A 22,748-nucleotide genomic window follows, 5' to 3' on the forward strand; every position below is an offset into this window, starting at 1 on the left:
GACTGCCAAGATTTGGTCCATATAGACTATGGAATTACGCCGCATAGGTAGGTATTGAGTGACGGGTGGAATTCATTTCTGTTTCTGTGATACTCTCTTATATCATGCTAGGACAATCTAACCTGACTATGGTAGCTAACTGGCGATGATTCACATCCACGTGCTCAAAGATGACAGTGAATGCGATATATTGTCGGACTGAATCACAATTCCAGATTCTCAGACCCATAGCCGTGTGCATAGCCATCATCGTCAGATTCCTCAGGCTCCTCAGGCTCCTCAGGCTCCTCAGGTCCAGGCGACGGCTGGGAGTGTCCCACAGCTCGAGCTGCGGCTTTTTCCCATTCCGCCAGCGTGCTGGTCGAGAACACGTTGTTCCCACTGTCGAGATAGGCTAGCCCCTCCATCGCGTGGCCCCCACAGGCGCGCTGGAGGGCCAAGAACGCAAAATGGCCCCCAATGACCGGGCGAGCGTAGAAGTTCGGGCCTGGGAACTCGCCCTGGCCCTCGGTGTTGTGGAGATCGGTGAAAGGGAGGTCGGTGTTGGTCTCGTTGATCCATTTGGCCACCGACTCGAGAACCTCGCTGCGGACGTTCTCGCTAGCCACGGCCATGGAGAAGAACTCCCAGTCGGTCTTGGTGTACAAATGCCGGCTGTCGAGAGGGAGGCCATACTTTTGACGAACGTTGTGATACCAAATGGACTGTCTTTGGTAGATGTGCCGGGGCACAAAGCCGGTTTTGCGAGGGGGAGGTTGGAGAAACTTCTGGCTATAGGCCGTCGCCGGGCGTGGAGAGACCCCGGTGCCCTCCAGATGGAAGCACAGCAACGCGTCGGCGTACAGATTGTAGATGGTGGTCCACGACCCGTACCAGTCGTAGGCCAGCTTGGCGTGTGTTTGGTCTCGAGACATGCCAAGCTCCTCCCATTTGGCAATATAGGTGTCTGAGATGTTCTATGGAGGGTCAAAAACGGTTCATTTTCTCGTCTAAGTTGAACACCCACCTTGAAGTATGTGACATCGTCGGCCTCTCCAGCCACCTGGGCCAGCTTGCTCATGGCATTGATCCCGATGATGCCTTTGAGCGCCAAGTTTGTTTGCAGCGCTAGCCAACCGGCGAAGTCGTCTGTCGAAACTACTCCAGGATTAGCTATATCCCCTCGCTTCCTTTGGGCTATCCTTACGCTGATTCTCCGGCTCCAGGGAGAACTCCACGAGGTAGCCAGTCCACTGTTTCCAGAGACGGTAACTGCGCTTGAGCCATTTCTCAGCGAGGAAAGAGCCTTTCAACGGACCACCCCATCGTCCGTCCTGCTTGTCAATCCCACCTAGCTCCTCGAGCTGCACCAGAGGGAAATACCCGAGATGCTCTTCGGATATAACAGGCATTGCGCCTTGCGTTGACCAGATGGAGGCTGCGGCCGAATCCTCGGCATACCGCAGCGAATTCACGATGGCCAAGCCCATGATAAGGATGTTACCGCACTCCTCCACGGGCATGTACTCATCGTTTCCATCCGGATGGCCAGTGGCATTGGGGAAGTGGGTTCCCAGGTCATGCATGGCGTACGTGTTGGGATACTGACCACTCAACATGTGCTCGATCAACGGCTCCAGAAGATACGCCAACCACCGCGGGTTGGTGTACAGGAAGAATGGGAACGCGGGGAAGATGACGTCGATGGTCTGGAAGTTCCCGTTCGATGAGATCTCTTTGAGAAACAAGATCGGGTTATCGGGTGTTCCCGCAAAGGTGGTTGCTCCCATCACCTGTCGGGCAGAGAGCGCCACGATATCGACATAGTCATGGGCTCCCGACTGGTAGGCATCCTTGGCCAGCTGTTCGGAGTAGTTGGCGGCCAACACACTCGCTTTGGAAAAGTCGTGATAGTGGAAGCTCAGGAGTGAGTCGACGCTAGGGAACCATGATTCCCAGAGCGGCCGCATCAGGGTCAGACCGCGTGCAGAAGCATACTGCACAATGGGATTCTGAATCAGGGCGATGCTGAAGGTCACACTGGCACTCTTCCGGCCGTCTTTCCGCGAGAAAACAAAGGACTTGGAGAACGCAAAGACCGGCTCTCGGTCTCCAATGGCACGGAAGACCTGATCATTCACGTTGTCCAGGACTCCTTGATTCAAGAACGTCTGTCTCACAGCCGAAGCCTCGCCGGACTGATATTGAACGTCCTACATGGATGGTTAGCAAACCAGCAGGACAACGGGAGTAACCAGGTCTACGCACGGCAGGCGCGGTGAAATGAATGGTGCCCCATTCGGCACGATCGCGGATCTCCGAAAACTGCAGCTCCGTCTCCCTTTGGAATCGCCATCGCCGCAGGGTGGGCTGGTTGTCTTTCGCATCGAACCCGTCATACTCCCATGCGATCTGACTTCCCGTGTCCCCGCTCACCCAAGCCCCGTTGATATCGATATAGACGTTCACGCTTACATCCCCGTGGACGTGGATTGTGATGTAAGACGCAGGGATCGACTGCCGCAGAGTCGATGTGGGCGTGATGGGGGACAGGAACGAAACGGTGAGCTCGAGGGAATGGGAAGCCGAGTCAATGCGATAGGTCAGATTGGTGGTAGACGCGTCGTAGTTGGCTCCGAGATAGGTGGGATAGTCGACTTGTAACGACCTAGCAGCGTATGTTAGTGAAAACGAGCCGGGAGGGATTGTGGCCTGCCAGCGCTTACCCGGACAGGGATTCATGTGGCTTGCCCACCAATGGATACACGGTGCCGGTGCTGGGGACGTGGGCCATCAGAGACAAGCCTACCTCCTCGCCCGTGTAGAACATGGGCCATTTGGACCAGGGAACGTCTCGGGCATTTCCCAGCCAGGTGCTCAGGTAGGGATTGCGGACGGTCAGGGGCAGGACCGGCGGCGTCAAGCTGGATGCTATGCTGGCGGTCGCCTGAAAGGCGGTGGCCAGCACCGCAAGGGATAGACGCATGGTCAATCGATAGTAGCTGACTGACTAGCAATATATAGAGGAGGGAGGAAAAGAAAACCGATGATGGAGAGGATGGGGGAAGGCGTTCCATCCACCAGGGCCGATGGAAAGGGTGGAAGAGAAGAGAGTTGGTCCGCCAGCCGCCGGGCTGGCTGGATGATGCAATGCGCGACGGTCAGAGCAACGATCGACAAGGTCGGGACAGCCAAGGAGCTTCCGCACTGGCCACCAGTAGATTCAGTGCTGGACAGCCAAGCAAGACTTGAAAAACTCCTTGGGTTCTCTGTACTCCGATGGCAGGAGCTCGCGACCAAAATGCGGGGAAAGCTGGGGGGTCCCGCAGCCGGTGGGATTACCCTCCGGTCCAGTGGCTGGATCACCACTTCTCTTCTCGCGATGCATCGACACCACACAGGATCGATACGCAGTCGAGTCCCCTCGGCCGGCATATTGAGACCACTGGGGTTGAGTGATATTTTCAGCCAAATAGTGAGTGTGCCCTTAAAAAGCAGCTTGTAGCTCAGCTGATCCAACCGACTGCCATGTCCGTCAAATGGGCCTTTGAGAGCATTGATGACAGAGGCACGCTGGTGTGAGCATTGCTTGTGACAGCCAGTGCTGAAAATGTGCTCAGAAAAGCCCCATGAATGGAAGAGAGCTAAGAACTTCTAGCAGGCTGCTTTATCCTGCCTGGCTATGTACTCTGTAGAGTATAGACGCGATAAGATAATGGCTTCAACTGTCAGTTGCCTGGTTTGGTGCTTGCAGGTGAGAAGGATGCATCCTCCCCACCAATCAGGGACTGTCGTGCTGTTGTGAGCTAACCCCACTAGTCCAGGTTATCCTAGAGGGGCAATAGGCTAACCTAAATTGCAACGAGCTACCCCGCAAATACACGACACTAACCCGATACGGTGCCTCTTTTGGATAGACATGGAGAAGGTTAGGCTGCTCAAATTGCTCCAGAGGGTACACTGCGCATTCGACCGGTCTGATAGTCATGAGGACTAGTGAAATTCCATTTGTCTCCATGTTTGGATTTAACGTTCAGTTGACACTGTGCCATGCGGAACGGAGATCTTCTGGTGTCAAATATGTCTCCGCCAAAGTATCAATGCATGTGCTGTACAGCAGAATATGCAATAATCTTATTTCTCCGCCACTAGTTACTGCCATACTGCCTGAGTTTCTTTATATGGTGCCCAAAGGTAGCAAGAACACAATGTTCAGCAACTGAGTAGTAGCTTTTACGCGAGCGCGTCGTGGTGGAGTCCAGATGGACGCCAAATCGCCATGGACCAGACGTTCACTAACTTCATTCCAATGAATACAGTTCTATACGCTCTAGGTTTATCATAAAGCTGCAGTGGTGGAGGTTCCTACTCGTATTGGTCTGCCCCATTCAAGATCGCGCGCCCAAGGGAGCAGGCACAAAGAACCAACATCGCGTCAAGCAACTGGATCGAAGCGGTGAATCACCCTAACACTGACCCAGATCAACAACATGGGCTGGTAGATGGACGCCAAGCACTGCAGCCAGTCATTTGCAGGGCGTCAGGAATGTGGACGCTGCCTGCGCGGATCTCATTCGCGATGCGGTGGAACCCAGCCTGGAAATCCGTGGACTGCATTCAATCGATCAAGCGTTGGTTATTGGGCACTGGCATTGGAGCATTGCATGCTTAAGACCAAACTCCCCGGGTCGAGACGTCATGAAAGGGACGGGAGAGTGGATTGTGGGCGACGCGTGGAGGGCCGGACACGCTATGAGGCTGGACAACGCTTAGTTTCACCGCAAGGGGACCACCGGCCCTCTCGACGCGGATGCCCACGCGCCTCGTTTCCCCCCATCTCTCCACCACTCGCGGCCATTGAGTCTTCTGACCCCTCCGGTGACTTTCTCTTTCTTCCTTGCTTCCTTCTGCTCAACCTTTCGGATCAATTGCAGCTCCTCGTGATCCTCAGTCTGGACGACGTGTGTGCGGCGCGTGCCATCGTGACTGGCCTACTATTACTTACTAGTACTTACTGCCTGGCCCTCATCCTGGCCCTCCCCTCAACTTAACCCCAACATTGATCTTGTCCACAACACGATACCACCCTTCTTAGAGCTTCTCTCCCACGGAGCATCTCCTGAACATGCCCTCAACCATGGCCTCATCACATCCCAGCCCCGTCAAAGACGGCAGGCGAATTCTCGGGGAAAAGCCCGCCAACGCGTGCCTGTCCCCGGCCCACCATCGGCACGCTTCTGTCTCGCCCCTCAAACGCCCTTTCCTGGAGACGCCCTCCTCTCCCAAGAAACTGCTTCGCTCGCCGTTGTTCGCGGGCCAGAAACGTTCCATCGACCAGGTGGATAGCGAGGCCCCGAGTAGCACCCAACCCAGCGCGCCGGCCCCGTCGCGGCCAGACGCATCTCAGGATGTGCAGGATGACATCCAGCAGGACTCTCCCGTATGTACTCTGATGCAGTCAATGCACGTACCCAAGATTAACCCGACCCAGCAGACCCTATCGCAATCCCACGCGACGGAATCAGAAACACTACTGCTCGATTCGGACAAACAACAACAACACCACCAAGATACCCACCCCGTCTCACCACCACCCACCACCACCGCAGCAGCAGTAACAACACACTCCGACCCCCCTGCCAATGACCCAGCATTTCGCAAACGCTTCATCCAAGAGGTACCCTCCCCCATCCCCAATCCCTCCACTTCCAACCCCTCAATACAACCACTAACACATCCCAGAAAGCAACCCTCCTCCGCACCCGCCTCCAAACCGCCATGCGCCACATTCACGACCCCCAACTCGACCGCCGTCTCTCCGACCTCGAAGCCCACAGTCGCAAATACCCCCGTCTGTCCCTCCCCCATGAACAACGCTCCACCGCCGCCCAATCCTCCTCTGCCTCTTCTTCCAATTCGAAAACGAATCCCGGCTTGACGACCCCCCGCGTTACCCAATTCACCTCACATATTACCCCCTCCGCGCCCTCGTCGGCATTGCACGTCTCAGGCCTCTCCTCGCCGCCCCTATCCACCACGCCGGTTGCTTCTCAAGCAGACCAACAACCACACCCCGAACAAGCACGGAAAGAGGAAGAGGAGGATGAAGACGAGGACCCCATGAAAACACCCACCCAGAAATCCCACCATCGGATACCATCCCCTATGCAATTGAGTAGTCCGCCAGCAACGGTGTCAAGACGGAGAAGTACGCTTACTACGGAGGAGATGGTGCGTGTGGACGAGGAGGTAGAAGTCGAGACAGAGATGGCAGGTGATGAGGAAATGGACTCACACCCCGAGGAGAGACAACGTCGGTTATCGCAAAAGGGGGATGCAGTGGATGGGTTGTTGAAGTTGATGAAGACGGGGGATCAAACCCCGAAGCAAAATCAGAGTGAGGGGTTGGAGGTTTGGAGTGGGTGATGCTTTCACTATCGTTTTGGCGGGAGGAGGGGGTGGTGGATTAGAAGTTGTATCGTATCATGCATGGATGGATCTTATATAGATGGTAGATGGGAAGGGCTGATACATACAAGTAGATCCCATTGCTGGGGATAATGCAATGCAATGGATAGAGTCAATGATACCACTATTGAACACACTTCGAACGGGAATAATTTGTAAGAAATGAGATATGTACAATTCTATTTTACTTCGTTGAGGTCTAATGCTAAGGCATCACCGAACCTTCTTTAGCTTATTCCTCTTCCGACCCAATATGTCGCGTCCCTCTTCGATCTCGCCCGCGGCTTCGCGCTTCGCTTCGCCGACTTCCTTGAGCACGCCCGTGCGCACAATGCGACCTTCAATGCTGACGCCCTCTTCGGTCCACTCCTCCATTTGCCGACCTACGCGCTCCTCAATCGCCAGCACCAGACTCACGTCGCGCTGGCCAACCAGCGTCACTGCCTCACCGTGTCGGCCGGCACGCGCTGTACGACCAACGCGATGGACGTAGTCGTCTGGGTTGCGGGGCACGTCGAAGTTGACTACCAGACTTACTGACGGGATATCCAGACCACGGGACGCGACGTCCGTGGCCACGAGCAGACGAGCCGCGGAGGCGCGGAAGCGAGCGAGATTCGAGTTACGCTCGGACTGCGGCAGCAGACTGTGGAGGGAGGTGACGCGGTGGGAGAGCCGACGGAGCATGCGCTCCAGCAGGTCGGCGGTCTTGGTGTGGTTGCAGAAGATGATGGCGGGTTTGGTGGCGTTGCCTTCGGTGGAGAGGAGGACGTGGAGGAAGGCCTCGCGATGGGTCATGGGGACTTTGAGGTAGGTTTGTTGGAGGGTCGGGGGGATGGAGCTTTTGTTTTCGGTCGAGATTTCCGTCACGAAGACTGGGGGCTTGTCGGCGGAGCGGGGCATGGATTTCAGGGCGCGCACCTCCGGCGTGAGGGTTGCTGTGAAGAGGAGGGTTTGGCGCTCGCTGGAGGGGGGGAGGGCCGAGAGGCAGGTTTCGACGTCCGGGAGCATGCTGCCGGGTCCCGGGGCGAGGAGGCGATCGGCTTCATCGAGTACCACCATGCGCACGCGCTTGAGGCCGCGGATGGTGTCTTCGCCGGAGGTGTTGATGTGGTCGGCGAGACGGCCGGGGGTGGCGATGACGATGTGTGGGCGTTGCGAGAGGGCGAGGGCCTGGGGCCGCATGTCGGTACCTCCGGTGATGAGGAGGGGTTTCATGCTTTGCGGGGCGGAGATGGCTTTCATTTGTTCGTAGATTTGCAGGGCGAGTTCTCTGGAAAATTGGCTTCGATGAGCGCATGCGAGCATGGGAAGGGGTGAATCTAGATGCTTACCTGGTTGGGGTGAGGACGAGGCCGAAGATGCCAAAGGGGTCCTCTGCCCACTTCTGCAGCATGGGCACGGCGAAGGCGATGGTTTTACCGGAACCGGTCCGGCTTCCTCCAATGCAGTCTCGTCCGTTCAGGATCTCTGGGATACATGCTTTTTGAATGGCGGTGGGTTTGCGGACGGCCATGGTCGTCAGGGCACCGATCAACCAGGGTGCCACTTTGAGGGAGGTGAAGGAGGACTGCGCATCTTGTAGGCCAATCTCCAGCGCATCCTTGATCAGGACGGGCTCGTCCTTGTCCTCCGTCGCGGGTTTCTCCTGCTTTGCTTCTTTCTTTTTGATACGGGAGAGAGTGGGGAGCGGCGCCGGGGCAACGTAGGAGTCGTTGGACGACTCCGAGAGACGTCTCCTCTTGGGAGCGCGCGATTGGAGGTCGGTCTGTTCGACCTCTGAATCGGAGGTATCGTGAGTCTCGTCCATGACGGGTTCGGGGGAATGGGAGGGTGCCATGATGGTTGGTGAAGATGATCGAGGCCGACTTTTGCTCGATTTTCTCCAAATTTCGCGGCAGAAAAAGTAGACCGCGCAGGGCGGTGGAGTACCACTACACTAACTACATGCCGTTAGACCATCATAGGATCAGACCAATTAGGATGCTCGACTATACTATGTATGCAGCTACTCGGATCAACAGTAAAAGATTGATATTCATCGTTATAAAAAGAAAAGTAGACATCGGTAACCGGCTCACTCTCATTCCATGCTGAACGGCACTAAAATATACAAAACCCACCCAGTGCGGAAATGGAATCACCAATCTCAAAGTCGAATAATGATGCATCACCCAGCCGCCAAAAGTCTCATCGTGATTGCCAACCAAGGAAACGCCGGTTCATCAAATGCAAGCAACATCCAACAACTATACACTCCAGTACCACGCTGCGGCAATACATGCGGTCGAGCGCGTGAAGAAGAACAAGATACGGCGCTAGGTTGAGAGGGAGAATTTGCGCTTGAAGGGTGGTGACGGAAGGTCTATATCATCAAGAGATTATGAACGGTACATGCCTGCCATCCGGGATTAGTCGCATTGCTCGGACGTCACAGTTGCCTCGAGGGCAGCGATTGAATAGGCATACCTGGAAATGCCTGGGGCGTCTGCCCGGCGTTCAGTCCCCGCGGAAGCGGGATTTGGGAAATCGAACTGGGCATATCAATCCTCCGGATCAGGTCAACCATTTTCTCTGGAGAGAATCTCCCCGCGTTGTACGAGGAAGCTGAAGGAATAATGCTCAGAAGGAAAACAATGTCGCGCGGCAACGGTGCCGGTGATCCTTGCGACCGGAACTGGGACCCAGACTGGCCACCCATCGTCTGCTGCGTGCGCTTCTGGTCCAGCTGGCGCCTCTGCGTCGTCTTGAGAGGCGATTCGGCACGGACAAACTTGCGCGGCCGACCCATGTCGTCGTCAAAGTCATCCAATTGCCGTTTGGGCGAGTTGGTCGCCGAGGCGTCCTGGTATCGCGCAGTAGGTGTAGCATGACGGGACATGACTTGCTCTGCCGGGTAGGCCATCTTGGGCCGCGTCTGAGATGGGGAGATGATGGGTCGCACAGCGGTGGGGTCAAAGTTAGGACTCGAGTATCGGTGCGCAAATTGCTCCAGCGTGGGGTCTTCCGGGAACAGTTCGCGCATGCGGTTCTCGAGGTTGATCACTTGCACCAGGTCACCGTACCGCGACTCATACTCGTGAAGGAATGCAAAGATCGGCTTCGTCTTTTGCACATTCTCCGGATTGGAGGCCAACTTTCTCACGGTCATCTCGAACACAGCTCGAGCATCTGGCAGTCGTCAGCAACGTCTCACGCGCATTTAATATTAGACTTACTGATAACATCGTTAATGTCGATGAGATGCTTCAGATATTCCAGGGCAAAGTTTTCGTCTTCCGGGAACAGCTTCGCACCCCGCTCAAAGATCTTCGTTGCAGCGGGGTCTTTGTAGCAATGGTACTCAATGAGAGCACTGGCGATGTAGACATCACTGGTGATGCGACCCCTCTTGCGCGCATCCGCAAAGATCTGTCTCGAGCCAGGCATCTCTCCAGGCTTACCCTTACCCTGAACACGACGCATTGCGCGCATAAGAGCGATCCAGGCGAAGGAAATCGTCCGGGATAGAATGCCGATTTGGATCGCATGTGCCTGTCGAACCGCCTCAATCTGCGCGTTCTTCACGGACTCTCTTGCCTTGGTCTCGCCCTGGTCATCATCGTCATCTTCATTCCTGGTTGGTTGCTTCTCGGGGTTCATCTTTGCAAAGGTCTCCTCGAGATGAGCAACGTCTTGGGACTCCCGAGTACGCGCCTTGGCGATGAGATCGTAAAGCGAGTCCAGCAGTCTATCATAGGGTTCTCTGACCTTAGCACCGCGTTTGACGGGATCCTGCTCAGATTCGGAGTTGATTTCCAGCCAGTCGGCACGCTTGAAGGCGAGCAGGCAGCTCTCAGGATTACCATCTATGCCATGCTTCAAGAACTCATTTCCTTCGGTCTCCATGTCATTATGGAGGCAAAACTCGGCCGCTTCATACCACAGCTCGGGCAAGAACCGGAGAGCCATAAGTGCTTGCTTATAGACATAAACCACACGTGTCTTGAAAACAGCCATGTCTTCCTCCTTCAAAACAAGCGGGTCTCCCTTCTCCCATTGGATCCAGCGTTTCCAGATCTCCACCTGTTGCAGAAACTCGATATCACCGTCCGAGCCGGGGACAGGAGGCAGCCTTGGCAGCGTGGTCCGGTTCAGATCCCTGGTGATGTTCTGCAGTTCGGTGAAAGAGCTGCGGGCAGTCATATACGCCGGAGACTGCTCCTGCAGAAACTTACGGCCCTATTCAATCAAGAGTGTTAAACCAGGGATTCACAGGTGCTTGATGGGGCCATACCGTCAGTTTGTTCAAGCCCATCTCAAACTGGTCATACTCTTTCCAGAGAGTATTGACAGCCTGGGTGGGAACCGCAATGGCCCGTTGATAAGCTTTGCGAAGCAGATCCATCTTTTGTTGGTCCTGCCATCCGGAGCCTCCAACGTTTCCGGGCCCGGAGCGGATGAATTGGACGTAATCCGACCAGATCGACCCCGAATCCTTGTCGATACCGATGTGCTGAAGCGCCAGCTCATAGGCGGAAGAAATGATCCGTCTCGCTTGCCCGGTGGTGTCTGTGGTGAGGGGATTGCGGCGACGAACGTAGTCCAGGTAGACGGTCCAGAGTTGCACGTCCGCAATGGTCAACAGAGTCCGGTTGAAGATTTGCTCCAGACGGAAGAGCTCATTAAGTTCGGACTCCATTGTCGCATAGGCCACCCATTGCTCAGCCTGTCAACAGTGAGTTGATCTCTTCCTCTAAGGTGTCGCAAGACGTCGGAGACACTTACAGAAAATGGAAAGACCTTCAAGAAACGCTCATACACGTCGCGTGCATTATCAATCCTATTGCGACTTCTGTGCTCGTTAATCAGTTCCAGCCAAGCGGGAATGTCACCACGGGGGTCTTCTTGGATTCGGTCTTCCAGAATGCCAACGCGATCGTGAGGTAACCGGCCTCTCGCGGTTGAGGGAGACTCGGGCGTCGAGGTGGTCGTTTCCTGCGCATTCTCCGGTGGCGCAGAACGTGCACTGTACAGATCCTGACCCGAAGTCACAGACGCATCATTTTTAGAAGCAGCAGGGAAAGAACTATTAGGGACATTCTTCGCGCTGGCAGACTCCTGCACAGCTTCATCCAATGATACATCAGGGGTAGAAGTAGCTTGAATTGCATTTCCAATGGGTTGCGAAGGTATAGTATTCATGTCTTCGACACCTAGTACAGCTGGTGGCTCATAATCTGCATCACCCGCCTCATCCTCATCCTCATCCTCGACCACAAAGCCCCCAATTGTCCTGGTCTTCGGCGGAACCGAGGCCCCGGTGGCGGGGCCCGATGTTGATGCCTGAGACTCAGCTCGTGAAGGTGTCTGGGAAGGGTAGACAGTGCCAGCTGGCTGACTCGGGTCTGATTCAGGGGGAGGCAGGGAAGTAGTCTGTTCGGGGGGGTTGGGGTCGGAGGGAGTATCATCGGGAGAAGCATCGGGAGAAGCATCAGAAGGGGCATCAGAAGGAACATTTTCGGTCTGCTTGGAGTCTGTCAAGGAACCAGAATACTGATCTGGCAGTGGTTTTGAAGGATCATAATCATCTGAATCTGAACTATCTGCTGCACCCTGCTCTTCAACGGCTTTATAGTCCACAGAATCCGCATTCATTGCCTGAGCCTGAAAAAAGGCCTGCTCAGCATCATCTTCAGCCATGACCGTAGAAGGTGGTTTCAATTGCGACAGAGATAGTGTGCGTTGCGTGATAAGGGGGGTGAAAGGTGGGTGGTGGGAGGTGAGGGGGAACAGATGAACAGGGACCTGAGTTTGATTAGCCGACGAGGTTCTGAATGGGGAGGCGCAGAATGAGCGATGAATCATTCATTGACTCACTCGGGGAGCACCCACGACGAAGAGTAACGAGTCGAGGAGAGAGAGGGTTCAAGTCCGACAAAGAGAGGGGATAAGTCAGGGGAGGGACAGAATCTGCCTAAGGACCGGAGCGGGCGATGAAGAGGCCCCTGGTGGATCAGCGACTCTGACGACAATTCGAATGGATGGATGGGAGGCCGTTGTTAGTTTCCAGGCAGGCCTTGCCCGGCGGTGCACGTGACCTAGGCGGTCAGCCGCCGGACTACTAGTTAGCAGGTACGTACCGCGATACGTGCCCACACGCGGCGCGTCGTCGATCCTCCTTCCGCTGGTTTAATTAATCGGTTTGTTTGCCTTAGCTTGTGGGCTCTCCTGCTGGCTGCATCCCCTCCATGAGAAAGCACTGCTTTTCTCTCCTCCCTTCTAATCTTTATATATCACCCGGTCGCCTCACTCCTACCTTGATTTCTCTCTTCTACATATCTGCCTCGACCTCATTCCCCCTCTTCCCTTAATCCTTTACCTACACTCTCCATCAGGCTTGACGCCCCTCCTTCAAAGCCATGTCGGTTGTCTCTCTCCTCGGGGTCAAGATTGTCAACAATCCAGCCTCTTTCCTCGACCCTTATCAATTCGAGATCACTTTCGAGTGTCTTGAACAGCTCCAGAAAGGTAGGCTGGCAACCCCGCGTCAGCTTAATTGCCGCCGCTAACGGTCTCTAGATCTGGAGTGGAAGCTCACCTACGTCGGCTCGGCAACTTCGTAAGCTACCCTCAACTACACCGCACTGAATACCTGCTAACTGGCTTGACTAGCTCCGAGTACGACCAGGAACTCGATTCCCTTCTGGTCGGACCCATTCCCGTCGGTGTCAACAAATTCATCTTCGAGGCCGATCCGCCAGACCTCAAGCGCATTCCTACTTCCGAGATTCTCGGCGTGACCGTGATTCTTCTCACTTGCAGCTACGATGGCAGAGAATTCGTCCGCGTCGGATACTATGTAAACAATGAATATGATTCCGAGGAGTTGATGGAGCAGCCGCCGGCCCGGCCGATCATCGAGCGCATTCGTCGGAACATCCTGGCTGAAAAGCCCAGGGTAACCCGATTTGCGATCAAGTGGTAAGTGCCTTCATTCTCCTGTCTGTTACCTAAAGCTAATGCATACCGCTCTAGGGACTCGGAGGAATCCGCCCCCGCTGAATACCCCCCCGACCAGCCCGAAGCCGACCAGGAAGGAGACGACAGTGCTGCGTATGGCGCGGAAGAAGCCGAGCTCGAAGCCGCCCTGTTCAACGAGCTCCGGGAACTCGAGGCGCCCAAGGGCGAGGATCAAGACATGGAGGGAACCGAAGGCCCTGCTGTCAAGGAGGAAGAGGAGGAAGACATCTCGGATGCCGAGAGTGAGGATATTGAGGATGAGAGTGATGAGGACGACGAGGAGCTCGATGAGGAGGAGGGCGATGATGGCGACGACGACGTCGAGATGGGCGATGATACCGAGCCGAAGGATGAGTCGGCTGGAGGCGCCAGTAACAACCCGGCGGCTCATCAGCAGCCCGAGCTGATGGTTCACTAGATGGACCCGTTTTCGTCCCGACTACACGCTGGGGCTGGTATATTTTTCTTATTCTTATCCGTCGAATGATTTTATGATTGGGTTGCAACGTTTCATGACATCCATCTATCATCACCTCAATCTTGCAGTAATTAGTTATGACATAGAACGAACATAATCCGAACCATATCCTCATGTTGATTGTATACGAAGTCCTCCGTAGCAGTACCTCTTTCCTAGATACTGTTTCTCCACCTCCACATTCCTCACCGCTACCAACGCAAAATGCAAGGAAACTTCCCTGACAAACCCCATGCCATAGCAACCGACCCATGCCCCATGCCCCATGCCCCATCCATCCATCCATCCATCCCTAACCGCATACATACATTGTATAAACGCAAGGTCCAAAGCACCCTCATCAAGGAAAACAACAACAACCGTCCCCACCTCCTGCATAATTCTCCTACATATGCCGGTATACGGAGTATATACATAGTTCCCGCTTCTGCAGTGTAACCTGACTAGTCACTTTTCAGGTTCATTTGCAGTGGGTAGTGTAGTGTAGTGCAGATTAACGGTCTCTGCAGTACTATTTCCCCTCCTCCTCCCCCCCCCCCTTTTCCCGGAAGAAATGCCAGCCATAATTCCGGGGTAAACAAGTTCTTTGGCTATTTGGCTATTGATAGTATTTGAGTATTGATGGATGAATTTGTGGAGTGATAATATGCTCTTTTAATAGAGATAGTGGTAGGATGTGAATCTGCGGTGAAGGGAAGTGATTGTAGAGGGAAAGGAAGGGAGGTAAGGGAATTGGTTAGTGAGTGAGTGAGTGGGGGTTTAGTTCCTTGCATTTAGTGATGAGTGATGTATAGTGATTAATAGATTGACTGATAGGAAGAGGGGGGTTTGTCTGTGGGTGATTGTTGTGGTTATTGTTTTCTAGAGTGTTGATGAATGGATAGATGAATGAGTTACTGGGATTAAGGATGGGGATGGAATTGGGGATGGGGGGGATGTGCCTGTGTAGATTGGTGATGGATTTAGAGTATCTAGGGACTAGATAGGCAGTAAGATATATGGTGGGTAGGTGCAGGTAAAACAGAGTGATTATTTGGTTCATGGGCAAAGGACCGAAGATGATTATATGTTGGTTAGATAGACACCTTGAATTCCGACTCATGCCTATTTAGAAGAAAGAAGAAGGATTATAACGCCAACAGACTATGGGTATGTATGAAATAATGGTTCTAATGTTGTATCATAAGGCTCATCGCTGCATCAAGTCCGACGATAGTAAGCATCGCATCTTAGAGGCCAAACTTCGAGCCGAGCACTGTATCTCTATTAGTTTGTGTCAACTTCAGCCGGTGGGAATACATACCACCAAGAACTGCTTTCTTTTTCTGGTTCTGAACAAACTTGTTCACGTCGCGGGCGAAATTGCTACTGCTCTCCTCCAGCCGCTCCATGTTGTCTCCCGCAAAGTTGAGTCTTTCGGTGCGTTCGTTCACTTGACGTTGCATGTAAGACCAGTATCCTTCCTGGTTACTGCTCGAGGACTGATTAGTCGGAGTTCGGCCTTCCCGGAAAGCCTTCCGCCGCTCTTCTTCGTCCAACCGCATCTGCTCCTGCATCCGCTTCGATGGCGGCCGATCAGGGCCTCCGACTGTTAAAGATCAGTCAGCTGGCTTCAGGCAGAGAGCATTGGTCACGTACTCAGAATGTCCATATCAGCCGGAGAGATGTATTGAGTGCCCGAAATCCACTGGATGTTGGTGATCGTGGGCCGTGGGGGAATGACGGCTTGCGGGTTGTAGAGCTGGTCTTCAGAAGGTCGGCTATCCATTGGTCAGCTTTCGTTCAATTCTTAATATAACATGCGTCACGTACAGCCCATGTCCGCCTCCCCAGACACTGAACAATCCTACTTCAGAAGGACTTGTCCAGACCAGAACGGTGCCATTGGAGGAGATCGTAGCGTCCGAAAGGCGTCTCATATCAGCAATCTGATTGATTGGACTGGACCCGATTTCTTTCAGACCAGGGATCGAGAAAGCTCGAGTGTGACCGTCTCCGAAGAGTCCGACAATACTGTAGCCGCGGGCTTCGGTCTTAACAACCGCTGCCGAATCGCACAAGTAGTCATCCCAGGATCTATGAGCCCCCTTGGAAGTTGCCGGCTTGAAGATTCGGCATCCGGAAACGGTCACAGCAATGACCACACCGTTCACGCGGGCTCCGTTTCTAAGGCCTCCGACAGCTTTGGGTGTGGCCAACGCGAGGCCGCCGTCGTCTGCGTTGATGGGGATGATATTGATGACCTTGTCATCCAGCAAGCTTGTTCCGACAAACGTCGCCATGTACCTTCCATTTTCCGCCGGCAAAATCTTGAAGGTTGCCAGGTTACCTCTGTTAGTACCCACAAAGCAGCAGATACTGGAATAATCTACCGGACGTCAGTATGCCCACTGCATGTGACCTGTGGGATTGCTCTTACCTTCGCCTTCTAGGGTCAGCACACCAAATTCAATGGCGGTGGGCCATTCAGGCGCAGGGCTCTCGGAGCTGCGCTTAGTGAAGATGCTGCTCCGCTTGTTTACCTTGAACAATTCTGCAAAGTGTGCGGTGTGAATAACGGCCGGCCCACGCAAGTCAATGATCGCTAGACTGCCACCTTCGAATCCAACTGCAACAAAGCCCACTTGGCTGTGTTTGAGGGCAGTCACCGGGCCCTGTTGCATGTTCAAAAGTGTCAGCGGAAGAATACCCTGTTTCAGCCCAGGGTCGACCCGGTGAGTGATCTTGGTCAAGGTTCCAGGCCCCTCATTGGCACCCGGAGGCTCCTCACGGCCAAAGTTCTGGTTGCTTCCCCATCGGAAGACGACAAGTTCACCGGTCCTGAGACCGACTGAAAGCTCCCCGGTTGAGCCTCCCAAGGACATCTCAGTCACCTCAACATTGCCAACACGGCCAACAGCGCGGGCCAAATCCACCTGGATGACGTCTCCGTTCTCGATCTCGTCGTCGTTGCCGACGTCCCAGATGCGAAGAGTTCCGTCGGCATGAGATGTTGTAAGGACATTGCGATCTTCAAAACGCTTCAGGGCTTTCTTCGACTCTGCTCCTCCGAGCAAGAATTTGGGCCCCTGTGACCTCTTTTCCTTCAGGCCCAACCAGGCAGAGCGGTCCACTGGAGTAAGAGTAGCTTTGGTCACGAACGGGTGCACAAAACTGAGGTGAGGGTGGACCATGTTGGTAGGGGTAATCGGATGGCCACTGGGGAAGCTCATCGTAATCACTTCTCCTGAGGACAAAAGGGTGATCAATGCGATAGGATCATGGCCACCGGCATAGTAAGGGGTGCTGCGCGGAATAAGACAGAAGTCGGCTACCTCTGCGCCCGGAGGAGTAGGTAGGAGTGCACTGCGCTTGGGGGTCTCGAAGTGTTTTGCGATGATAGCCCATGAAGAAGTTTGATAGTTGGGTGACGGGCCCAGGTCGATGAAAGTTAGTCCTTTGTTGGCTTCAGCCTTAGGTCGGCCACCAGCGATCAGGAGTCCACTGTCATCCCCGTTGTCCTTAACACACCATGCAACCTGAGTGATCGGGTCCTTGAGCCCGGTTGTGCCAGCCGAAAGAGGTCGTTCGGGGCCTACGCCTGGCTGGTCAATGTTGGGATTCTCAATCGATCTCGCCATTATCTTGCGGCCATCCTTAGAGTCCCAGAACACCAGGCTGTTGTCATCATGCACCGTCAAAACGAAGATACCGTTTGGGTGCCACAGAGCCCTGGTCAGTCGAGGCTTTCGCAAGTCTGGAGACGGGACGTCACCATTTCCACCCAGTGCACCCGGAGGGACTTCATATTCGAAATATTTCTGTGCGACGTTCTGTTTGAATGAGAATGTCACAGCACCTTCCGGATATCCAACCAATATTTTTCCAATATCGCGGGGCGAGAAACTGAGACTGAGGACCGGACAAAGGCGAACACGGGGATTGCGCTGAGCCCACAGGTTGGGCACTCGGAACGGGGTCAGGGTCTCACGGTCAAGATCGTAGGCAATGATGTCGCCTGTAGACCTCGTCAGCAAAGATGATGCCTCTTTTCGTATACCGTTCATTCCCTACCATTCTGTAGACCAATGAAAGCATAATCGAGACTCGGATCCGTCAGTAAGGCGCTGGCATGGCTCGGAGGGGCGTAAGAGACGAGAGTCTGTCTAGTCTCGAGGGAGAAAATGCTGATTTCGCTTTTCGAGTCGACGCTGACCAGCTTGTCTGCGCAGAACTGAATGAACTTGGCGGACGCCTTGCGAGGCAGCGAGAAGACCACCGACACTCGTCGTTGACCGAAAACGTAGATCTGACCGTGACCGAACTGCGTGTCGCTGGTTCCGACAGCGAGGAGCGACTGGACGGGATCGTACGCGATCGCACTGATCCGGGAGTTTATACCACATCGAGCGAACTAGAAGGAAAGGCAGACGGTCAGTATGCCTTCAGTTGAAAGCGATCAGTTGTTGCTCAGACATACATCATCGAGGGCGAACAAGTCCGGCGACAGGTTCTCGGAGAAGTCCTTCTGGATGCCGGCCTGCTTTCCCCGCAGAAAATGCGCCATTCTCACGGACACGGGACGGAAGGGATGGTGCCGGGGAAGGGCTGCAGAGGGGGGAGAGGAAGAGGTTGTCACAAGGTAACTCAGGATACGGAAATCGACAATAGATAAGAATACTGGTCAACGGTCAACGGTGCAGAACGGCGACCCCACGAGAGGTTGGAATTAAGCGCAGGGCCGCGGGAGACCAACGGTTGACGCCATTCGTTGTTGCAGGGCGGCCGATCTGCCCCGCCCGCAAGGATGAATGGGTCCCTGCCTTACTGCCTGGCTCGGGCTTAGGCCCTCTCCGCTGCAGCTGCGAAGATTACGGTGACGTTAGACTCGATTCTGTATTCCCAATGAGAATTGGAAACAGTCAACATATGTTGGTAATGCACAATATGCCGTGTTCCACGCCCCTACATTTCCACATTTCCAGGGCGGGTTCCTGAGTGGTATGGTTGGTCTCCCAGAACCACAGGTAACCCTCACGGTGCGGAACTCTACGGGACTCGCCGGCCCTGGTAGGCAGCAGCAATCGCGGTGTCCTGCCAAGACAATGTCTATGCCGGAATGACAAATATTGCATTCGACTATTCTCTTGCCTACGGGATTATGTAGATTGATGGCAGAACACCGCTGTTTGTCGCTGCCGGGAATGGTCATCATTTCCAGTCTGAGACCTTCATTGAAGGCGGATTGCCTCTGGGCATCTGATAATCCGTCTGGACCTTCTCACTCATGATAGACCGAATTTCAACCTATCAATCCCTGCTTTATTGTTTTGAAGGTCCCGCCTCTCAACTCATATGGTAGCCATCTCGGCTAGAACCGACGTTAATCTTCTCCTGGCATCAATCTCAGCTGCCATTCCCTGATCTCGGTAGTAGTGTATCGTAACTCGGTGAATAGCACGATAACAAGCATAACTAAGGACAGACAGTCAGCGCATAGACCGCTATCACCTGGAAATTACGGAGTACATACAGCAACTGTCGGGCCGCCTGGGCCTCGCTTTCTGTCAATCGGGATCCAAAGCCTTCCAGCACCGCCGAAGACGGCTCCTCAAAGATCTCCGCCATATATACGTCACCCCACAGGGCGTTCTCAAGCCCGATGAGTCCCGCTAACTCCTTGGACCCCGGATCCAACAGGACTTGCGATGGTCGGCCTAACCCAACTATCACTAGTTGCGGTGATGTAATCTCCTCGAGTGCAGGGGACAGCCGACGAACTTGATGTCTGATCTCAGTATATGGGAGATGAACGAAGGCGTCTTCGGAGTCCCGAAGAATGCCTTCCAAGAGCGTAACGAACGCCTCTCGCCACGACTGTTTTCCAGATCCACAGGCTACTTGGTCTAGGGACCCAAAAGTGCTGGAAACGTTTTGTCCAATTCGGCGAGCCAGTAAGCCAAGTGCCCTGTTGACATTGTCCCGGTCTTGCACGGTAAGCTGGGCCTCCATCTCCTGCAATGTCGCTCCGATAACATAGTGTCGTACTAAGAAGGCAGACCCGAGCGAGCCCCCTTGGAGACCGTAATGTACGAAAGTTGGGATATACGGGATCCCACTTTGTTCTAGGATGGAAAGAGCTCGAGCTTCGGTCTCGAGCAACAGTTGTTCTCGTCTTAAGAGGGGGGTCGTCGACCCCGGGGAGCACTTCACAAGCAGTTGGACCCCGTTTGATAGTACAAGACGATTGATCGAGTGCAGGTGGCCCTGTAGTGGGTAGATTCCTTTGATATGCACCGGAGGCGGAAAGTGGCGCCGGAGGATCGAGCCGAGGGGGTGGGAAGGTTCGGCGTCAGAGATGAAGGGAGGGGAAAAATAAGGTGACATTATAGCAATGCTTGAGATTTGAAGCACCAGTGCTCACTGCTCGCATGCTCGCCAGATATGTTACAAGGCTGTGGGCGAGTAAGCAATATAAACAGATAGCAAACATTCCTGTAGCCTTGGGAGGGGCCCAAGAAACCCCGGGATACAATGGAAGGCGGACATGGGTCAGAAGTGAGATGCAAGTTCCTAGGCAATCAACTTGCCCAACCCAGACACTGACATGGCAGGAACAGGGAATTCGGTTGATCTATCTCGTTTTTGCGAGTCAGATGATAAATAATGTCGTGACGAGGACATGGAGCATATCCCGTATTTGAGAACATTAAGCGAAGCGGCAACTCCATCTCCGAACCCCTTAGAACCGAAGAGGACATCCGTCCGCGATCTCCACTGTCTAAATTGGAGAAGGCGAACCCGGGACATGTACAAGCGGTTCAAGAACGGGGGAACTGTGCGCGTATAGCCGGGGAGGTGAAGCTGAATAATAATCCTGTTCCATGGAGACGCAGACTCGCCTAAGGCTCCCGCTCTGAGGAAGGCGCGATGCAGGGACCATGCGGCCGTCCAATCAGCGGTCGGCTTTACCGAAAGGCTTCGGCCCAGGCTGGACTGACCGACTGCCGGTGTTGCAGTGGGGGAGATGCTGGGCACCAGACAGTGGTGGTTGATACATTGTGGTGTTGGGGAAACTTTGAGTAACCCTGTTCTTCCCCTTCTTGAATCAGGCTATTTCCCAGGCGGACCGTCCCTGCGGCGGGGAGATGGGGGATCCCGGCCCTCACCTCCTGGACCCTCCCTATATCTTGATTACAGCCTGCGCACCATGGGCATGCACTATACATTATGTGGCTCATCGACGATTTCATCGAAGGAAATGTAGTCGGTTAGTAAGGATACCACGAACTCTGTATATACATTTTTCTTGCTTTTTGCTATCATCGGCTGAGAGGCGCAGCCACAGGCCATCCATGATCCAAGAAAATTTCTGGATGTTGGATTAATCCTAAACCTTAGGCCTGGGATTCGGTGGGCTCAGCTTTTGGTGCGGGATCGTACAACTCGGCCAGGTTATACCTCTTTAACCGATCATAGTCGCTCCCGGCAACGCTCATGCCAATTACGTTCTGCGAGTTGATTGTCAGTCATGGGCTGGGTGGACTAACTCGAAGCTCCGTCCATAATAGAGACTGACCTGGACCACTGTGACAAGGATAATTAAGTCATAATTCGTAAGATCAACGGGGTGTTCGGGTCCCACGACGTCCGCAACGGTTTTAATGACGACGTCCCGGTTGAACTTCTTGTTGCTTCTCACCACAGGTCGGATGGCGTACTGAAAGAGCTCCGTCAGCAGGCGTCCATAGCCACAAATCTTATCGTTAGAGTTGGAACGCACCTTCTTAGGGGGTCCCCCAGAATGAAAATGAGGTTTGAGAATTTCTCGCGCAAAGGCCTCGAGGTCGACACTGAGAGTTTTGCGAACAGAAACTGCAGGAGTCATGCGCTGGATCCATCTGGACCGTTTCTTTTCCGGGTTGGCATAGGCTTCAGTGCAAAGCTGATGTACCATTTTCTCTGGGTCGATGGACTTGTCGAATCGTACAAATGACACTGATGCGTATTAGTGTCTCTCATATCCAGGGAGGCGGGAGTGAGAGCGAAAGCGTTCACGCACAACATGGCAGGTCCATCCTGATGGCATGGAACGGACGGGACTTGCTCGCGCTGGGCTTTAGTCCCTCGACCTCCTTTCTGATTTGAGCCTCGATGTCATCGTCATCGGAGTCGGACTTGTCTTCATGATCGTCGCTGCTGGTTGATTCCACACTCTGAGTAGTAGTGCAAGTCAGGTGAATGAGCAGATAAGATGGGTTGCTTCATGCCCGAAGTCTGCCATTCATGCCACTAACCTGGGAGAAAAGATCCACCACCTCGGCCATACATTTGCTCTCCTTGCCCAAATCGCATGTCACAAAGACTCCCCAATCACCGCCCTCGATGCCCGCCTTGTTGCCCTGTTGTTTTTGCCATGGGGCACCTCCCTGTGCCACATATCAGACCCAACCACATGATGTTTGTGGCAAGCATGCCACAGATATCTCAGGGGTACAAACCTTCCTCTTCTTAGCGCACTGAACGGGTTTGTTACTAGGCATGGCTCTCTTTCCAGGTCCAGCCATCGGCAGGCGTCAATGCGCTGGTGGATGAGATGGACAGTACGATGTTTCAGTGTGTGGGAGCACTGGGAGGGTATTGGCCACACAAGAATGCACGTTGCTTGTTTGTCGGAGTTGACTCGGAGGAATCAAAGCTTAGTGGTGGTATTAAACCGGTCCTCGAAGTTCTAGATGCGCGCCCGGGTGACACGAGGGTTCGAAAAGATAAGGCATGGTATGGCAGGCGGGGGGGATAAAATTCCGCATGAGGACTAGCGGACAGACAGGCGATCATCATC

The 22,748-nt window shown here is 54.0% G+C and overlaps 9 protein-coding genes across 9 annotated transcripts; 3 read left to right on the forward strand and 6 right to left on the reverse strand.

Annotated features, from left to right (window-relative positions):
* Positions 1-54: 54 nt before the first annotated feature.
* Positions 55-3,236, reverse strand: BO80DRAFT_424470 (putative glutaminase). The gene is made up of 5 exons (XM_025719294.1): positions 2,706-3,236; positions 2,248-2,647; positions 1,187-2,192; positions 1,007-1,137; positions 55-956 (listed from the first exon to the last, which is right to left on the reverse strand). Exons 1-5 carry the CDS (start codon positions 2,963-2,965, stop codon positions 204-206), a joined length of 2,550 nt encoding a protein of 849 aa, XP_025575966.1. The 5' UTR covers positions 2,966-3,236; the 3' UTR covers positions 55-203.
* BO80DRAFT_53196 (uncharacterized protein) lies at positions 2,706-3,959 on the forward strand. Its single transcript, XM_025724576.1, has 3 exons — positions 2,706-3,454; positions 3,641-3,733; positions 3,799-3,959. The coding sequence occupies exons 1-3, from the start codon at positions 3,026-3,028 to the stop codon at positions 3,811-3,813; spliced, it is 537 nt and encodes a 178-aa protein (XP_025575967.1). The 5' UTR covers positions 2,706-3,025; the 3' UTR covers positions 3,814-3,959.
* An 878-nt stretch (positions 3,960-4,837) lies between these two features.
* BO80DRAFT_424471 (uncharacterized protein) lies at positions 4,838-6,533 on the forward strand. Its single transcript, XM_025719295.1, has 3 exons — positions 4,838-5,419; positions 5,471-5,656; positions 5,722-6,533. The coding sequence occupies exons 1-3, from the start codon at positions 5,117-5,119 to the stop codon at positions 6,403-6,405; spliced, it is 1,173 nt and encodes a 390-aa protein (XP_025575968.1). The 5' UTR covers positions 4,838-5,116; the 3' UTR covers positions 6,406-6,533.
* Positions 6,534-6,621: 88 nt separating this feature from the next.
* On the reverse strand, positions 6,622-8,308 carry dbp8 (ATP-dependent RNA helicase DBP8). The gene is made up of 2 exons (XM_025716798.1): positions 7,782-8,308; positions 6,622-7,720 (listed from the first exon to the last, which is right to left on the reverse strand). Exons 1-2 carry the CDS (start codon positions 8,285-8,287, stop codon positions 6,661-6,663), a joined length of 1,566 nt encoding a protein of 521 aa, XP_025575969.1. The 5' UTR covers positions 8,288-8,308; the 3' UTR covers positions 6,622-6,660.
* Positions 8,309-8,485: 177 nt separating this feature from the next.
* Positions 8,486-12,457, reverse strand: rna14 (cleavage polyadenylation factor subunit RNA14). Its single transcript, XM_025719296.1, has 6 exons — positions 12,322-12,457; positions 11,215-12,234; positions 10,724-11,155; positions 9,666-10,668; positions 8,917-9,618; positions 8,486-8,845 (listed from the first exon to the last, which is right to left on the reverse strand). Exons 2-6 carry the CDS (start codon positions 12,082-12,084, stop codon positions 8,829-8,831), a joined length of 3,024 nt encoding a protein of 1,007 aa, XP_025575970.1. The 5' UTR covers positions 12,085-12,234; positions 12,322-12,457; the 3' UTR covers positions 8,486-8,828.
* A 139-nt stretch (positions 12,458-12,596) lies between these two features.
* asf1 (nucleosome assembly factor ASF1) lies at positions 12,597-14,046 on the forward strand. Its single transcript, XM_025716799.1, has 4 exons — positions 12,597-12,957; positions 13,009-13,048; positions 13,102-13,410; positions 13,465-14,046. The coding sequence occupies exons 1-4, from the start codon at positions 12,849-12,851 to the stop codon at positions 13,865-13,867; spliced, it is 861 nt and encodes a 286-aa protein (XP_025575971.1). The 5' UTR covers positions 12,597-12,848; the 3' UTR covers positions 13,868-14,046.
* Positions 14,047-14,899: 853 nt separating this feature from the next.
* BO80DRAFT_424475 (putative SNARE-dependent exocytosis protein (Sro7)) lies at positions 14,900-18,814 on the reverse strand. The gene is made up of 7 exons (XM_025719297.1): positions 18,387-18,814; positions 17,981-18,320; positions 16,347-17,924; positions 15,740-16,295; positions 15,566-15,687; positions 15,231-15,515; positions 14,900-15,182 (listed from the first exon to the last, which is right to left on the reverse strand). Exons 1-7 carry the CDS (start codon positions 18,471-18,473, stop codon positions 15,157-15,159), a joined length of 2,994 nt encoding a protein of 997 aa, XP_025575972.1. The 5' UTR covers positions 18,474-18,814; the 3' UTR covers positions 14,900-15,156.
* A 335-nt stretch (positions 18,815-19,149) lies between these two features.
* Positions 19,150-20,390, reverse strand: BO80DRAFT_53248 (phosphotransferase family protein). Its single transcript, XM_025724577.1, has 2 exons — positions 19,440-20,390; positions 19,150-19,381 (listed from the first exon to the last, which is right to left on the reverse strand). The coding sequence occupies exons 1-2, from the start codon at positions 20,291-20,293 to the stop codon at positions 19,258-19,260; spliced, it is 978 nt and encodes a 325-aa protein (XP_025575973.1). The 5' UTR covers positions 20,294-20,390; the 3' UTR covers positions 19,150-19,257.
* Positions 20,391-21,009: 619 nt separating this feature from the next.
* BO80DRAFT_53277 (THUMP domain-containing protein) lies at positions 21,010-22,577 on the reverse strand. The gene is made up of 6 exons (XM_025724578.1): positions 22,408-22,577; positions 22,204-22,335; positions 21,969-22,122; positions 21,690-21,904; positions 21,486-21,626; positions 21,010-21,417 (listed from the first exon to the last, which is right to left on the reverse strand). The coding sequence occupies exons 1-6, from the start codon at positions 22,471-22,473 to the stop codon at positions 21,304-21,306; spliced, it is 822 nt and encodes a 273-aa protein (XP_025575974.1). The 5' UTR covers positions 22,474-22,577; the 3' UTR covers positions 21,010-21,303.
* Positions 22,578-22,748: the final 171 nt, after the last annotated feature.

The sequence above is a fragment of the Aspergillus ibericus genome (assembly GCF_003184845.1).
Source record: "Aspergillus ibericus CBS 121593 unplaced genomic scaffold BO80scaffold_16, whole genome shotgun sequence".
NCBI classification, from domain to species: Eukaryota; Fungi; Ascomycota; class Eurotiomycetes; order Eurotiales; family Aspergillaceae; genus Aspergillus; species Aspergillus ibericus.

Coding starts and splice junctions, on each gene's coding strand:
- BO80DRAFT_53277 (XM_025724578.1), bottom strand. CDS start 22,473: ATGGCTGGACCTGGAAAGAGAGCCATGCCTAGTAACAAACCCGTTCAG. Junction 22,336..22,407: donor AGTGCGCTAAGAAGAGGAAG/GTTTGTACCCCT, acceptor TATGTGGCACAG/GGAGGTGCCCCATGGCAAAA. Junction 21,627..21,689: donor CTGGGGGACCCCCTAAGAAG/GTGCGTTCCAAC, acceptor GAGCTCTTTCAG/TACGCCATCCGACCTGTGGT.
- rna14 (XM_025719296.1), bottom strand. CDS start 12,084: ATGAATGCGGATTCTGTGGACTATAAAGCCGTTGAAGAGCAGGGTGCA. Junction 11,156..11,214: donor TGAAGGTCTTTCCATTTTCT/GTAAGTGTCTCC, acceptor CACTGTTGACAG/GCTGAGCAATGGGTGGCCTA. Junction 10,669..10,723: donor TGGGCTTGAACAAACTGACG/GTATGGCCCCAT, acceptor TTGATTGAATAG/GGCCGTAAGTTTCTGCAGGA.
- asf1 (XM_025716799.1), top strand. CDS start 12,849: ATGTCGGTTGTCTCTCTCCTCGGGGTCAAGATTGTCAACAATCCAGCC. Junction 12,958..13,008: donor TCTTGAACAGCTCCAGAAAG/GTAGGCTGGCAA, acceptor AACGGTCTCTAG/ATCTGGAGTGGAAGCTCACC. Junction 13,411..13,464: donor ACCCGATTTGCGATCAAGTG/GTAAGTGCCTTC, acceptor ATACCGCTCTAG/GGACTCGGAGGAATCCGCCC.
- BO80DRAFT_53248 (XM_025724577.1), bottom strand. CDS start 20,293: ATGTCACCTTATTTTTCCCCTCCCTTCATCTCTGACGCCGAACCTTCC. Junction 19,382..19,439: donor CAGGCGGCCCGACAGTTGCT/GTATGTACTCCG, acceptor GTCTGTCCTTAG/TTATGCTTGTTATCGTGCTA.
- dbp8 (XM_025716798.1), bottom strand. CDS start 8,287: ATGGCACCCTCCCATTCCCCCGAACCCGTCATGGACGAGACTCACGAT. Junction 7,721..7,781: donor CTCGTCCTCACCCCAACCAG/GTAAGCATCTAG, acceptor CCAATTTTCCAG/AGAACTCGCCCTGCAAATCT.
- BO80DRAFT_424475 (XM_025719297.1), bottom strand. CDS start 18,473: ATGGCGCATTTTCTGCGGGGAAAGCAGGCCGGCATCCAGAAGGACTTC. Junction 16,296..16,346: donor GCTGACCCTAGAAGGCGAAG/GTAAGAGCAATC, acceptor GACGTCCGGTAG/ATTATTCCAGTATCTGCTGC. Junction 15,183..15,230: donor AAAGAAAGCAGTTCTTGGTG/GTATGTATTCCC, acceptor ATAGAGATACAG/TGCTCGGCTCGAAGTTTGGC.
- BO80DRAFT_424471 (XM_025719295.1), top strand. CDS start 5,117: ATGGCCTCATCACATCCCAGCCCCGTCAAAGACGGCAGGCGAATTCTC. Junction 5,420..5,470: donor ACATCCAGCAGGACTCTCCC/GTATGTACTCTG, acceptor AACCCGACCCAG/CAGACCCTATCGCAATCCCA. Junction 5,657..5,721: donor GCAAACGCTTCATCCAAGAG/GTACCCTCCCCC, acceptor AACACATCCCAG/AAAGCAACCCTCCTCCGCAC.
- BO80DRAFT_53196 (XM_025724576.1), top strand. CDS start 3,026: ATGATGGAGAGGATGGGGGAAGGCGTTCCATCCACCAGGGCCGATGGA. Junction 3,455..3,640: donor GTGATATTTTCAGCCAAATA/GTGAGTGTGCCC, acceptor AACTTCTAGCAG/GCTGCTTTATCCTGCCTGGC.
- BO80DRAFT_424470 (XM_025719294.1), bottom strand. CDS start 2,965: ATGCGTCTATCCCTTGCGGTGCTGGCCACCGCCTTTCAGGCGACCGCC. Junction 2,648..2,705: donor CCACATGAATCCCTGTCCGG/GTAAGCGCTGGC, acceptor ATACGCTGCTAG/GTCGTTACAAGTCGACTATC. Junction 957..1,006: donor ACGATGTCACATACTTCAAG/GTGGGTGTTCAA, acceptor GACCCTCCATAG/AACATCTCAGACACCTATAT.